This window comes from Haliaeetus albicilla, chromosome 22 (assembly GCF_947461875.1).
Source record: "Haliaeetus albicilla chromosome 22, bHalAlb1.1, whole genome shotgun sequence".
NCBI classification, from domain to species: Eukaryota; Metazoa; Chordata; class Aves; order Accipitriformes; family Accipitridae; genus Haliaeetus; species Haliaeetus albicilla.
This window is the reverse complement of record NC_091504.1, coordinates 25,419,886-25,435,809: the sequence shown is the minus strand read 5'-3', so window position 1 is coordinate 25,435,809 and position 15,924 is coordinate 25,419,886. Positions and strand designations below refer to the sequence as shown.

Below are 15,924 nucleotides of genomic sequence, written 5' to 3'. Positions count from 1 at the left end.
GTCAACCCGCACCGCGGTGCCCCAGCGCTCGCTCGTGCACGTGTCTGCCCGGCGCTCGGGGGACGGTGCCTCTTCTCTGCAGGGTCAGCCTCATCCCAGCGGCAGGTCCCCCCACGTAAAAACCCGTGGGTTCTGCCCCGAGGCTCTGCTGGCCCACCAAGACAGGAGGACTCCGTTCTCCCAGGAGAGCCGCCAGCTCTATTTTCACTCTGTCTCCCTGCACCCGGCTGCTGCCGGCAGGGCGCACGGCAGACGCTCGTCGTGCTCTCCCGGCGAGCGCCAGCAAATCCAGCCTGGCCGCAGAGACTCGGGGAACAGGGAGACCAGCACGAACACGGCACCCCCGCGGTGCTGCACCAAGGACCTGCGGGGTCCCGGTCCCCGGCGGCCCTTCCACCCCGACAAGCTCAGGCTGCGCAGCAGCTGCTGGGACCGGCCGCGGGGACAGCGAGTGCCAGACAAATGTGCCATTAACGCTGCTGCTGCGGTGTGACGTGGCCACGCTCAGGTAACCCGGAGGGTCACTGCTGCTGTGCAGGGAGCCTGGGGGGCTGCGACCCATCGGCCTCCTGCCAGTGGGGGGGAACGACCTGCTGGGTGAAGCTCTGGGGGATGGGGAGGGGGGTGCCAGCGCAGCGTGGGGCGAGGGGGTCCCCAGGGATCGCCCATGGCTCCGTCACGCTACAGGAAAGCAGACTCACGGAGGAGATACTCGGCCGTGTCTTGCTCGTAATCCGCATCCTCGGGGAAGTGGTCGATTTTCTTGCACACTCCTCGGAAGGTTCCTGGGAAGACACAAGCCAAGAAACCCTCAAACCCCTCTGCGCTGGCAGGAGCGCTGCTGGATGTGCTGCACGGGGCCGGCACGGCAGCAGCCCAGGAGCCGCTCGGGCACCGCTCGGCATGGGGCTGTCAGCGACCCCAAACGCTGCCCTCGGTCCCCAGGGACAGTTTGGTCCCTGGCTGCTCCTGCACCCTCCGAGCGCTGCCAGTCCCCTCCGGTGGGGCTGCACGTTTATGTCTCAAACTAAGTCCTGTCATTCACATCGCTGCTGAGCTGGGAGGAGATGCCCAAGCTGCTCTGCTCCCCCCGCAGCCCCATGGCAGCCGTGAGCAGAGACTCTCCGCAGTGCAGCCCCCGCTCCCCTCTCCGGCTGCGCGGTGCTGTGCGGTGCTGCCAGGAGCTCAGCGGTGCTCAGCATGGCACTGCCTCTGCTGAGCTTTCCCTCCCTCCGTGGGTGCACCCGTGGACACGGCAAGGCTCGCCTGGCCCCTGTTTTCCCCAGTGAATGGGAGGCGAAGCAGGGCAGGCACTTGCTGGCTCTCAGCACCCACCCACCCAGGCAAAACCCTCATCGGTTTTGACAGGGAATCGATGCAGCTGTAAATAAACCTCCCGGCCTGCAGGTCCGAGCAACACCTTATTCAGATGCCCTGGGGAAAGTGCTCCACGGCTGCAGCCCAGGGCTCCTTCTGGGATGTCGGGTTCATCTGCTTTCACATCAAATTCCTGCTGGAGATGACAACAGCACCAGGGTCAGTGTGGCGGCTTGAGCAGAGCCCCCACCCTGGGACTCTGCAGCACCAAGAGACCTGCCCAGTCCTCCCAGTTTGGCTGCTCTGCCCCAGCCCCTCGGCTGTACGAAAGAGCAGCTTTGATTTACTGCTGACCTACAAATGCAGGGCACAGGCTGCCGCACAGACGAGGAGCCTCAGCACATTTGCTAAAGTAACATCTGGGCTGCAGCTTAACTTCCAAGACGTGATTTTTTTGGAGGCACAGATGAGTTCATTTAAATGACTACAAAAAGTCTGCAGGCTGCTTACCCTTTCCTGCCACTTCTCAGACCCGCTTCATGCCGGGGACACCGGCAGCTGGGGCAGAGGCCAGAGGAGGCAGAGTCACCAAAACGACCCGTCCATACCCCATTTCCAGCCTGCTTTCACATGTCCCCACAGCACACACGCGTGCGCACCCACGCACGACCATGGATAAGCACCCAGTGCCGCAGGCGGGCATCGCAGCTGAGCTGGGCATGGGCAGGACTGCCACCCGCCCCACGGCACGGTCCCACCAGGAGACCCCGGCCGCTCTGCGCGTGCCACCTTTCCCCTCCTGCTCGTGGGTCCCCACGGCACAACTCAGGAGTGGGGGCGAGAGCAGCCCCGCTGCGGTGGGCACCGGCAACGCTGCCTGGAAGACCTGGGGAAAAAGGCAGATGCTCTGGCATCTGCTGGCCTCCCACTTAGCATTTGGGAAAAAAAAAAGGCTCTTTTTCTGTGGCTTTTTTTTTTTCCCTCCTGCCTCTGAAGCAAAACAAACGCATTTTGCCTTTAAACGGCTGCCTGTTTGCTTTGGCTTTCTCCTCGCTGCGCTTTCGGGCTCATCTCTCTCCTGTGCTGAAGCCGTGCAATTGTGCCATGAGAGAAAAAAGCCAAGGACGAGTCAGGCTCAGACACGTGATGTACTGGGGACTCAGTTAAATGCTGCAAGATGCGGATGCGGGGCAAGAACGGGGCAGCGCAGCTGTGTCCACGGCGGGGGAGAGCCTTATGGTTCAGACGTGTTTATGGGACAGCCGGGGGCAGGGGCTGGCTGTGAACGGGTTCTTGCCTCTTCCGCTCAACCATCCTCCAGCCCCAGCAGCCTGGTCCACGTGCCACTGATGGACAGGCACAGAGAAATTAAAGGCATTAAAAAATAATAAAAATATCTTGGCTATGCCCAGTTGCGCTTATGGATTAGTTGTGATGGATGCAGCCCGTCACCTCCTGCGGACGCTGTGAGCTTGCTCCTTGTGGCAGCCCGCCAAGACACCAAGAACCGCACTCGATATCTGCTGGGGGATGGCTCAGAGCTCGGGCCGTGCCTCCGTGCTGGACAGGAACACGGCTCCTCAGGGCCCCGGGCAGCAGCAGCCGCTTCTGTCTGCAGGATTCACAGAGCCGTCTTCTCCAAAGCAAGCAGAAAACACTAATGCAAGAGTATGCACGATGCTTCCTCTGCGGTGCCAACAAACGCTGCCCTTGATGCTATAAATGGGGAAACTGAGGCACAGAACGTGACTTCTCTGGAGCGGCAAGGGGCAGGGCTGCAGCACATGGTCACATTGTGCTGGCTCTGTCCCCTCACCCATGGGACCACAAAGGACATGCCACCAGGGGACAGGGCTCCAGGCAAGAGAAGCCAACCAGCACGGTGTCCTGCACGGTTGCACACCGTCAGCCTGCACTCTGGCTACGGGCTTGGGGGAGCTGAGCATCGTGACAGGCATCAATTAAAGCCTGGAAATGAAGCTCTGGAGGTGGCAAGCTGTCATCCAAGCAGGAGACACGGCATCCAAGGAAGAACCGCCTGCTCCCGTGCTTTGGGAACTGCAGGCGAAGGGGAGCTGAAAACTGGCACCACGAAGGGGGCTGGGGAGGCACTGGGCATGGCGAGGACGGCAGCTGCATGGCACAGCGCCCATCCTCCTCCTCTCAGCTTTCGGGTTTCCACCCACCTTCTCCAACCTTCTCCCCACACCCCAGAGCCACCCCCCACTTTTGTCCCTTTCCTCTCCAGCCATCGGGGACGTGCTGCCCGAGTGGGACCGTGCCAACCTGCAGCACCCCAAAACACCCCCACGGACCCAGAAGGACACCCAGAGCCGGCACGTGCCTGGATGTGCCTGGTCCCCCCCGGACACGTCTCCAGTCTCACCCAGTGCGGGGCTGTCACTCCCAGGACAGCACCGAGGTTTCTGTTTCCAGCTGGTCTCTAAACACCTCAGTCCTCGCTCTGCCTCGCAGCCCCGAAGCCCCGACCCGCTCGGGTGGGACAGACCTGCCCTCTCCGACTTTTAACGGCTGCAAAGCTGCTATCAGCAAGGGACACCCACGCAGCATGCAGGACTTCGTGAGAGCTTCTCCAGAGGCACTGTGACAGCGCAGGAACATCTCCCTCTGCAGCAACCTCCCGGGTAGGGTCGCGGGGCCGGTGTTCATCATCTGATTAGCGGGAGGAAACTTTCCCTTGGTGCAATGTGGGAAAGGAGTTTAGAGAGTGAGTCAGCCCATCAGCACAGCGTGCAAGTGAGAATACTAATTTTCTTGGGCTCGATCTCTTTCAAGTTCTCCGAGGCTCCTTGTGCCACTGAGCCCCCACTGAAACGCAGGGCCGGCACCCCCCTACCCTGAGCAGCAGCTGGACGAGCCAGGACCCCCGGGGGCCTTGCTTCTGGTATATACGATGTCTAAGGTAAATCTGTGACCGTGAGGGACGAGGGCAAACCCTGGAGCAGGAGGCACCTGCAAGCGCAGGGGATGCCCTGTTCGGATGCAAACACCCCCTGCCCCACTGCCTGCGGGCTGGCAGGGCTGGGGTGCGACACTCATCCATCCATCCGTCCGTCCGTCCATCCATCCACCCATCCATCCACCCATCCCTCCCTCCTGCCGCAGCCGCTGGGACCGCACACAGCTGCGCTGCATCTGCTCTGCCCCACAGGGATCCGTAACCTCCCTCCTTCCCTCAGCCCTGCCTGTCCCACCCAAACACCTCCTTTGCGACAGAAATGGGACGCAAAAAAATAAAAAAAATAAAAATGAAGTGACTTTCTCAGGGCAGGGGCAGAGCCTCTGCTCAGCGTTGCTGCTGCAGGACCCACCACCAATTCCCTCCCGCTGCCCATGGCAGAGGGAAATGCCGAGCAGCCACGGCCGAGCAGCGGGAGCGGGAAAGCACGGCGGCATCGCTAATATTTGCAGATTGCTCCGACGGGCGCAGGGCACCAGGTCCCTGCAGGCAGCGGGGCTCCAGCCGCCCAGTGCCAGGGGACGAGGACAACCCGTGCGTGCCCCGGTGGGGCTGGGGGCTGCACGATTCGAGGCAGCAGGGCCGGGGCTTGCCACGCTCCTCGCTGGCCGGCCCTTCGCCACGCACCTCGCAGGTGGTTTAGCAAAAATCCGTCCCCGCCAAGGCAAAGGGAGCCCCAGCCCGGCGGGGGACAGGCAGGGCAGCACCACCGGCCCCCCAGGCGGGGAGGGGGCAGCCCCGCCGCCTGCCTGCGCTGCCCCGGCTCCACCGCATCTATTTCATGCTCTGACATTTATTTTGGCTCCTTTACTCCCTCTGTTCATTAACCGATGCTCGTCACCATGGCAACCGCTGAGTCACCTGACACACAACTTCCCAGCCTCCAAACAAATACCACAACAAGGCTTAAATCCCCAAAAGCCTGCCCTGACCCCCAAAACACTCCTTGGGGATGGAGCTCTGTCCTGGGGAGGGGTGGCTGGAAGGGGCTCCGGGGAAGTATGGGGCAGCCGGTCCTGGCCCTGGCGGGGGGCTCGTCCCCCCCAGCAGCCGGGGTGCTCCCACTTACACCCCGAGCCAGCGGCTCCCCGTCCCCCCGTGATGGCAGATGCAACTCCGAGCTTTCCTCTCCTGGCTTTATAGCTGGGCCCCAGTAAAGGCAGCGTCACGGCATCACAGGCAGAAAGGAAGCCGGTTTTGTCCGAGTCCTCAAACTCCGGAGCCTCCTTCCTCTGCCCACGTTTTCTTAGCAAGGACGCGAGGCAGAGGCGATGCCGGATCGCCTGCTCCCGGCTGTCTCTGAACCCCTGCCAGAACCGAGGCTGTGGCTGCAAGCTCAGGCACGAGATGCCCCCCGCTCCTGGGGCTCGAGCCCTGCCAGGCACCGGGGCCGGCCACACGCAGAAATCGGCTGGGGAGGACTGGCCAGCGCGGGACTCACCAGGACACTGTCCTGACTCAGGTACGGGCTCAGGCGCTTGCTCCAGGCACTCACAGCCTCAGGCCCTGCTAACGCCTTGCCCGGGCGGCACCGTGCCCCTTGCCGGCACCGTGCCCCTTGCCGGCATCCATCTGCGAGCCCTTGGGCTGGGCACGGCTCCCAGAGCGGCTCGTGCTGCGTGGCTGGGATGGTTGGGGTGCCGCTGCCTCCCCCCGCAGTCGCTGTTCCCTTTGGTGCCGGTGGTCGGGCTCCTCTCCCTTCGCAGGAGGAAGGGGAGAGCTCCCGCCAGCCAGGAGCACGCCGGGCTGCTGGTGGCCGCTGGTTTCCGCACAACCCAGCCTGCTCGCGAGTAATTTCCCCAGCTGATACCCATGCCTGCGACGCGACTCTGCGCTGCGTGCATGAGTCACACCACCTTGGGTTTAATTCATCTGCCGGCCAGGAGAGCACCAGCAAAGGCAGCGTGCTGCTGTGGTTATTCATTCCCCGCTCAGCTGTCTCTGTGGTAGATCTGGGTAATTTTCTCTCCCCGGCAGTGTGAATCCTGATTAGCCAACTTAGCTTATTACTGCACTTCCATGCCCAGAGCCCGACGCGGCAGCAGGCAGCTCTGCTCACGGTGGCTGCGCAGCCCGGCTCCAGAGCCTCCTGGCTGGGAATTGGGGCTGTGCCGGGGAGCCCTGGTCAGCCGGCGCTGCCTCCCCTCACCACCCCAGCACGGGACAGCTTCTCTCTTTTGCCTCTTTCTGCACCGAGGAACCTGACCTGGCCGGCCCCTGCTCCAGCAGGTCCTACTCGAGAACATGTGGAGCGCATCCAGCGGGCACGGCTGTCGGCGAGCTCAGCCTCCCCACGCGAGCGCACGCTCTGGGGTCCCCCCGATGCACGAACCGGCAGGGACAGCGCTCGGCCAACACGCACCGGCAAGGAGCCGCGCGAACAACGGCTTGAAGCAGCCGGACAACTGCCGGCCGCGAAGCCTGCGAGACAATCCTTTGTCACGTTATGCGGCCCTCCCGTTTTGCTTTCCTCCCCTCTGCCCCAGAGCGGTGACCACGACTGCACAACCCTTCGCTGCCTCGGAGCTCTCCCGTGGCCGACCGCCAGCCCCAGGAGCAGGGAGCTCCGGGGGCAGCGGCAAGGCAGCGCAGACCCCCCGGCAGTGGGACACGCTGCCGCCGTGCCCCGGGAGGGGAGGCATGGCCCCCGAGGGCCGGTACGTTGAAGTCTGATAAGTCAGACAAGAGAGCGATAACATCAACCGGCGTAAGTGCCTAGGTGAGACCGAGCAAGCAGGCGGGAAGCGGGAGCGCTGGGGATCGGCCATGCCCGCCCTCCCTCCGCCGCCAAGACGCTCACGATGGTGCAGGGCCGGCCAGGACAAGCCTGTCCTTCAAACGCAGCACCGCGCTCCTTGGCCAGGCTGGATTAAAATCAGCCAGGAGCTGAGCCACCCGAGCCCTGCAGGAAGCCTCTCCCTGGCCCTCCTGCCTTGGGGGGTGCCGGGGGCACCCTGCCTTGGCAGGGTCAGCATGAGCAACCCCAGCTCTGCCATCAGTTAGGTGCCATCAGGTAAGTGCCATCTCTGTCCTCGTCCTTCCCAGCTGCCACAAACCCTTGGCCAGCAGCAGAGCAGCATCCATCCGTGCTCTGCACCAGTCTCAGTGAGCTTCAGTTCAAGCCCTCGATTTAATGGTCCCGCTTTACTCCAGGGGCACCCCAAGTGTCCCCAGGCACCACAGGGAAGCCCTCTCCAGTTGGCAAATCTTCCCGGGCATTTTCCATGTGTAAGCACTGTACACGCCAATGGGACTGTCAGCCGCGCAGTGCCTGCAGGGTGTCCCTGCCCAACAGCTCCAGGCTCGCTGCAGCAAACCCTGCTTTTTAGGTAACATCGGATTTAATTTGGAAGAGATGAACTCATATAACACATTTTGCATTCAGTGGTTTTGTAAAGGCATCCTTTCCCTTCCCCTCCCGCAGGGCTGTTTTTCATCCCATGCTCCGGGTGATTCTTCGATCCCTCTCATCCCCACCAGATCAGAGTATCCCCAAGCCGCACGTTAAATAACATGACTAACGCCTGCCTCCTGCGAGTCACCCCTTCTCCCCCGGACGAGGGCTGCCTTACAAAGGGTAACATTTTGTTCCAGCAGGATTTTGTCGCTGTTGCTTTAGTCCATTTGTATTTCAATGTACGTACTCTGTGCACTGCATTTACTGGAGAATGCAAAGGCAATTAATTGATTTGATCTTAGGTCTTTTTCCTCTCAAAGCCCTTTTCCCCAGGGAGGCGGGGGGGTGGGGAGGGGGTTGCGGGGGAAGCGCAAGTCTCGTGATGGTGGAAATATGGCTAAGAATATCGATCCTAACCTGGAGAGCCACAAGACTAAAGAGCTCTAGTTATGGTTTTAAAATCTCATTACTTTTCATCCAGTGGAACAGTTTTCCAGGGACTATTCTGGTTGTTACTGCTCAGTGTGCAAACTAAGACTCAGGCTTGAGAAGATGAGCTATCACTGTTCTTAAATGGGAATACAACTCCCCTCTCCCCTTGCGTTCGTTGGCTCAGCCAGGAGAAGTCCTGGGGCAAGGTCTCATTTCAGCCCTTGGCTCTCCACACCTCCCGATAAGTTCGAGTGAGTTATCTCCTAAGTTGTGGTTCACAGTAATGGCCTTCCTAAAGATACCTTGTCACACCAAATCTGTTTGGAGGAAGTGGTGGCGTCATTCTGGTTTAAGTTTTCTGGAAATTAAGATTTGTTGGAGAATCAGAGGTCCAAGCTGAGCTGTCGAGTGCTGGGGTACGAGCCTGCAGCACATCCTCAGAGACACTCAGGCTCTGCTCTCCCTTGAGTAACAAGAGCAAGATACCTAAATATCTCCGAGGAATTAAAACTTCAGGGCTCATCTTTTTTTACCTCCCACCCACCTCCCAGATGCTTGGAGAGATGGAAAGAAATTCATCTTTACTCCCTCCCTTCCGCAGCTTCACGCTCTGCAAGGGATCCTGAGGCTCTTTGCACAAGGTCCCCCGTGTGAGATTGCAAAGCTCCCGGGTTTCAGGACCACGTTAGACCCAGCCATCGCCCGCAGACCCTTGGCCACCACGCAGGGCTCGGCTCAGCCGGCACAGGAGCGCTGGCACCGAGCAGCAGCTCTGTCCCATGTCCCTGGGAAGGGCTGCTGGAATTCCAGCCACCCCCCAGCATCTTGTTCACCTCCCACATCACAAAGTCTTTGATACAGCCCGGTTTCAAAGACAACACAAGCAGCTTAGAAAAGCATCAGGGAAGGCTGGTGGGATGGCTATGGACACCCCAGACCCACGGCTCGGAGCAACCCAGCTGGAAGAGCTGCTCGAGCCAAGGACGCTGCCCAACGCAGCAGCCTTGGGAAGGGGTCTGCTCTCCTCCCAAAGTCAGGGAAACCTCGGGAAGCCAGGCGAGTGACTGGCCCTCGCCATCAAATCAGATTTGTGATTACTCAGACCATAAACTGTCACCACTTTACAAATGCATCTGTTTGCTTAAGCTTCACTAAATTAAGGCAAAACCTGTGTGTTGGTTTAAAAAAAGACCCCTGCTCTGTGTTACGCTCTCTAGCCAGCAGCTCTGTCCTCGTTGGGCTGGATGCTGGGCTCCCCACCGCCTGCCAGGAGGACAAATCTTCCTCCCCAGGACCGAGTCCTCCCGCCGGCACATCCCCATCGCCCCAGCAGCCCCACACCAGCTTCCCACTGGGGTACCGGTGTAATCTGGCTCCATCTCTACTTCACACTCTCTCCCCCTCTCTGCGGTGGTGGTTTGTGTCTGAGCAGAGTCACCTACACAGATATGCCTTTTCTGAAGGATTTTTTTCCTGTTGTAAAAAAAAAAACCAGTGGAAAAAACCCAAGTCAAATGAAAGGAGCGCAACAGCGAGGAGGTGGCAGAGGTGGGCTCTGCGGTGCCGGCTGGACGCCGAGGCCAGCGCAAACACACGTTTGAACACGGACGCACAGCGGCGCAAGAACTGAGCCCCCCTGCCCCGCACATCCCTGACAGCTCGGGGGGGTTTGGGGAGCAGCACCCAGCTCTGCGCTGTCCGTGACGGGCATCCCCGCGGGGGACATGTCGGGGTGGTCGTGGGCACAGCCCAGGCACTCACACCCATGGGTGGACTGGGAGCTTCTGCCAGTTTTAGGCTGCGAGGTGCCGACGATCGGCGTGTGTCACAGAGACTTTACTCCCTCAGCATTGCTAAAAGGAAAAAAAGAAAAAAAGAAAAAAAATCTACATTTTGACAGTGACTCATCATCTCCCATTCTGGAATCTGTGGGGTTGTTGCAACCTACACAAGGCAGTTCAGAAAAGCAAAACAATTCTGAATAATAGAGGAGGAAAAAAAGTTTGAAAATGATGGGTAATTTCTAGCATTCTGCTTCAAGGGTTTAGCTTTGTTTTTCTCATTATAAAAGTAATCAGGCAATGCACTGGAGCTGCCTTCCAGGGTCTCCCCCCGCATTCCCCTGGGTTTCCTTCCTCCCTCCATCCTTCCACATCGGTGGAGCTCATGGCAGGGAAACGCCCCGCCGCAAACCTGGCTCCCAGGAAGATGCCGGGCTTTCCCGGCCGGCCGGGATGGGGTGGGAAGGCACGGGGGGCTGCGGCCAGCACGGGGGCCCTGGGTGGCCCCTTCCCTGCAGGGCAGCCAACGCGCTGCCGTCCCTGCCGCGGCACGCCGATGGCAACGGGCAGCCGGCTGCCGATGCCGGGAGCCCTCGCATCGGGCTGGGGAGGAGAGCGCTCATCAGCATGTCTAAGGAAACCGTTTCATGTTTTGTCTTTAACAGTGATTAAACATTGATTTTTATTTTAAAAGGTAATTGACGTTCCTATGATAGAGAAATGAGCGCTGGAGCAGCCAGAATCAGCGTAAATAAGCCATGTGCTAGAAATTAATGAGCTTCGCTGATTGAGTTTATCCATTTCAACTAATACAATTCTAGTAATTAAAAAAATAATAACCTTTTGTTTGTTTGCCTGCTCACAGACATTGATGGTAAGAGACGGGGCAGGAGCGGGAGCCCTGGCTGAGCATCCCCGTGCCCAAGGCACCAGGACCTCCCTCTGCGCAGATGCAGTCAGGGCAGGATCCGCTCTCCTTCATTTAATGAACATTTTAGATGCACTTGGGTTAACTGATGAGCTTCTGGGAAGGGTTTGCCTTCCAGCCTAGTCTTTGGCTATCGGTAACAGGGGCAGCCAGCTCAGCCCCGGGAGATTGCTGGGTCACAAAGCCTTTTACTAACAGGACATGTGGGAAGCAGGTCTGTCCCCCACCTGCCAGACACCCACCCTACAGCAGCCAGAGACGTGTTTGAGAGTAAAGATTTTATTATTGCTTTTCATGCCTTCAGCAAGTTGTCCTTTGTGATCATTTCTGCCTGCTTTATAATGTCCCCTCATTTAACTTGTTGAAATTCATGCCCCTTTGTTTCTCTTATTTGGACACAACTTCCATGCATCAAATGATGTCTTTTTCTCTCCTTTGCTCTTTCGTTATAATTTTTTGTTGTTGTTTTTCTTCACTGCTGGTGTACCTCTAGCCTGGCTCCATCATATTTGGAGCCATCATACCCCATCACCCCACTCTGGTCACTGAATAACCTCACAGAGGTGGGATGCAGGACTAAACCAAGACTTGTGTCCCTTGCCAGGCTGACCAGCGCCTCCAAAAAGCATCATTCACAGCATCTACAACTTCCATTTCTGTGTCACATCTCGGGGCGCCCTTTCTGTGGTCTGTGGAATAACTGAAATTTCCTATTAACACGGTCCATCTTCAGCCTCCGCAGCCTCCCCGGCACAGCGCTGTGCCTTGTGTCGGCAAACCTTCAGCTGGGACTCACACACAGCTGCGCTGCCGCTGCGAAGAGCAGCAGTTCCCAAAGCCGCCCCGAGAAGGCTGGTGGTCACTGCTGCCGCGATGACGGCCACCCCGGCAGCGGTCAGCAACGCCGAGGCATTAAACCAGCAGAAAAAGAGGGAGGGAGGAACCGGGGAACGACCGAGCCCTCCTCCAGCACGGCGTCAAGACAGTGAGAACAAAACTCATCCAGAAAGCAAAAGGCAGCCCTTGGGTTGCCTGCGCATCCCAGGCGCGAGCTGGGATAACGAACAGAAGGATCCGGACTCGCTCGTTTGTTGGAGTGAGTTTGACCCACGTGGCGGTTGAGCCCTATGGAGTTCCATATGGTCAGAACGCTGAAAACTGATGATAAAACCTGCCCAGAAGAGACCAGGTGGGAAAAACAAGGGTCAAGAGTGTAAAAACCTGGGATCCTCTGGTTAAACAAGTTGCCAGTAATTCTGACAAAGATAATCTGTAGGTACAGGGTGCTCTGGTGTCTGCCTCCAACCCCGAGCTGTGCCGGAGGCCAGATTGTACCAGAGGCTGCTTAAGCACCTATTTATAATAAGTAGGAGAGAAAGCTGCATTATGATGGGAAGCTGGAGGTTTCACTTCGCCAGTATTAAAATGTCCTCTGAATTTCTAAAAACCTATAAATGACAATTTCATAGCTCTGAAGCGTGGCATCTAGCACAGGGGAGTGCTATTTTAGACTCTGTGTTGACAGCTGAAGGGGAATGGATCACAGAATTAAAAACTAGTTGCTGCTCAAGTCCAAGCAATCATGACTTGATTACGCTTCTTACGGGCAAATAGAGGCAAGTCCAAGGCACTAGCATATATTCTTGGTGCTTTGAAAGGTCAATTCACAGAGCAGAAAACAATTATAAGCCAAATCAGTTAGGAGAATGGATTTAAGCATAAAAGCATGACTCTGAATAGAGATTGATTTAGGAGTGTTTTACCCCAAAACTCGTAACCACGACAGGAGTTTGCATCGGTTTAAAAACTGCCTGGCTAATATGTAAACAGCTATAAAAATAAAAACATGCCCAACAAAAAGAAGAAAGGAGATATTCATAACTCTGAATATAAATCAGCAACTAGAAATTGCAGAGCGCTGATAAAGGACACAAACAAACAGTAGAAAAACCATCAAAACATCTTTCCCCGATGCATTAGGATGAACAACAACAACAGAAAGGAGCAATGCTATCGCCCGTTACCAAACAGAAATGGCAGAAGCGTTAGTCACAGGACCGAGAAATGTTAAATAACTGTTATTACAACTGCGACATTTCATATTCAGCATATTCACATCCCAGAGTTTAAAGAGACACGCTGAAGGAGCCGACTGAGCAATTAAGAGCGACGCTGAACGCGTTGCCGGGAAGTTCCCGAGGACCGGGAGGATGGAGATGCTCCGTGGCCGGGCAGCAGCGGTGCGGCCGCCTGCCCTGCCCGGGCTCCGGCACGCCCTGGCGCAGCGAGGAGCCGCGCCGCTGCGCTCCCTCCACCGCTCCACGTGCGCAGGCTGGCACCTGACGGCACAAGCAGGGACTCGGAACAAGGGGACAGGCCACGGCCACGGAGCGGCGAGGTCACCGAATCTGCTTTGGCGCAACCGACGGCAGACTGCGGGAGTGCCGGCGACCGGGGCTTCGCGCCGGCGAGCGCAGACCCCGAGCTCAGGAAGCCTGGCAGGCAAGCGGGTGAGGATGAGTGTGACGGCCAAAAGAGCTAACCTGGGGCTTTGACGCACAGCAGCCTGGAGTAACAGCTTCAAAGTTTTATTCCCTATTTCAAGGTGAAGCAGCTGCTCCAATCTGTGACTCATACCACGGTCCATTTTTCAAGGAGGATGTTAATAAAACCAGGGAGGGTTCAAAGAGGCAGAAGGCTCGGAAGGTCTGCTGTAAAGAGCCCGACAGGCGAGCGAGCGAATCCCTCCGTGCCCTCTGCACAGCCTGATCTCAGCCCAGTGCTGCAGATGCCGAATTGCATTGAGGGCTGTGAAAAGCAAATCATTTTCCAAAGGAGCCCCACGGTGCAGAATATCAAGGCTAAAAATATGTAAATCACCACGGAAAGCACTGTCAGAGCTTCAGCAAGACTCGCGAGTTGCTAAAAGGCAATTTCGAATTTCCGAGCTCGCTGCACAAGGCATTAAAAAGGTCACTATTTCTGAAATAAGGATCTTTACAAATAAACACATTTGCTGAGGACTTGGTGAGTCATGCTGGAGCGGAGCACAGAGCATTTCCAACCTAATGCTTTTGACAGGCCGCGAGCAGGGCGATCTTTTCATGTTTACAGTTCATCAATAGTTTTTACAGCTGCACAGTCAATCTTTAAAGCACATTTAGCCTGGGAGGAGGCTCGGCAGGTTGTTTTCCTTGCAAAAGTGATACTAAATTTATTTTTTCCTTCCTCTTTTATAGCATTGATTTGAAGGTAAGTATTTGAACTTCAAATACGTGACTGCCACTCAAGCACCTGCCTTTTTTTTTTTAATATATATATATATACTTCTGTCACATCTCCCTAACGATATAAATATTTGAAGTTTTCAGCTGATGCACTAAAAGGGACTCGATCCATCGGAGCCTATTTATTTCAGGGAATTCAGTGGGCATCGTGTTGCATGTTTGCTGGCGCGGGAGTGCAGGGTGCCGGCAGTCTGCAGCTGCAGGCTCCCCGCTTTGCCTTACCCGGCTGGCACCAGGCTTGCTCCGCTCTGTGCGGCCCAGGGTCAGGGTCCTGCCCGGCCCCGCTCGCTATCGCAGGTACCGGAGCACATCCAGCACCGACGGATTTAGCTCGCTGCCTGCTGGAGGCAGAGCCGCCTCCTCACCATCTGCGGGAGGGGAAGAGAGCCCCGGGAAGCCAGTTCCAACGCCCCAGATGGGGAAAAGTGATATTCAAGAGTAGCACCATAGTTTCACTCTTGGCTTTTTTTGGAGAACAAGAAGGGACTATCCTACAGACTGAGCATTAGGGGAGGACTTTGCTGGTGAACAAGTGAGTGATGCCAATCTTGCTTTCCCCCTCCAAGAAATAGGCGCCTACCTATGCCCTGGTAAGCTTTCCAGAAATTCAGAGCAATTTCCATCACACAGCACCCGTTCTGCCCCGCTGCCTTTGGGAGGGCTTTGCCATTGGAAACTCCTCGACGCTGCCGTACAGGCAGCGTGCTCCCTGCCCGGGGGCAGCGGTGAGGACAGCTAGGGGAGGATGGTGTGTCCTGTCCATCATCCACCGCTTTGGGATTTCACAGTGCTGAGAGACCCCAAAACATTGCAACCAGCTTCCCTGGGCCCTTCAAACCCTCTTCTGCCCACAGGCAGCGTGTGGGACTCCTCTGTTTAAGGCTCTCCCTTCCCCTGCCCATGCCACAGCCCCGGCACTGCGGGCTCCACGTCCGGCCACCCTCGGAGCAGGGAACAGGACCACGCTCCCAGCTACAAACCTGCTCTGCTTTCACATGGGTCAGACCTGGGCAAACTGCCCTGCGGGTCCCCAAGCCACTCGTACCATTACCTTGGCCATAAACTGTCCTCACCTTCCCCTGGCTTCCCAAATCCAACTCAAAGAACAAGACACTTTGCTAGAATATCTCCAGGGCTTTGAAACCACCCCAGCTCCCACAGGGCTCTGCCCTTCCAGGAGGCAGCAGCAGCCAAACAGAGATTTGAAGGGGGAGAGAAGAAAAACATAAAAAACCCTGAGATGGATGGGCAAGCAGATAGCTTCACAGCTCGTGCCAATGCTTTCCATCTTCTTCCTATTTTGCATTAAATCACACAGCAGAGCCCATCCTGCTGCTGTTGAAGCCAGGTGATGTTTTGCCATTGGCTTCAAGGACAGCAGGGCTGTGCCCCACGGCACAGCACAGAGAGCCGGAGGGGTTGTGCCTACCAGAGCCACAAGAGTGCCCCAAGCACGGGGGAAGCCCCCCGAGACACTTGCTGCTACACCGGCATGGCACAGGCTGCCTGCGCTGCCCTGGCTCTGCCAGCACCGGCCCCCCCAGAGCTTACCTGGGGCTGCTCCCGTGGGTTCACTCCCCCATTTTCAGCTCAGGCTCAGTGCCCAGGATCCGTCGCTTTGCCCTCAGCCCACACTGCACATCCCTGCAGGGGAACCAGTGCCCCGCAGGAGCCCTTTTAATGGGTCTGTCCCAGCTGCAGCCCAGCAGCTCCAGCCTGGTTAATGCTCATGGCACACACCTGCCTCGCCCTTGATGATGCACGGAGGGTTTCGGCTAAAGGAGACGATGAAAGGTGCACTG

The 15,924-nt window shown here is 57.4% G+C and overlaps 1 protein-coding gene across 2 annotated transcripts in view; it reads right to left on the bottom strand.

Moving 5' to 3' along the window:
- Positions 1 to 15,924, bottom strand: part of CACNG3 (calcium voltage-gated channel auxiliary subunit gamma 3) — a 33,113-nt gene that overhangs the window by 4,410 nt on the left and 12,779 nt on the right. For both annotated transcript variants that reach the window (XM_069810560.1, XM_069810559.1), the window contains exon 2: positions 702 to 785. In XM_069810560.1, coding sequence (XP_069666661.1) covers positions 702 to 785 — 84 coding nt within the window. The remainder of the gene's footprint in view (positions 1 to 701; positions 786 to 15,924) is intronic.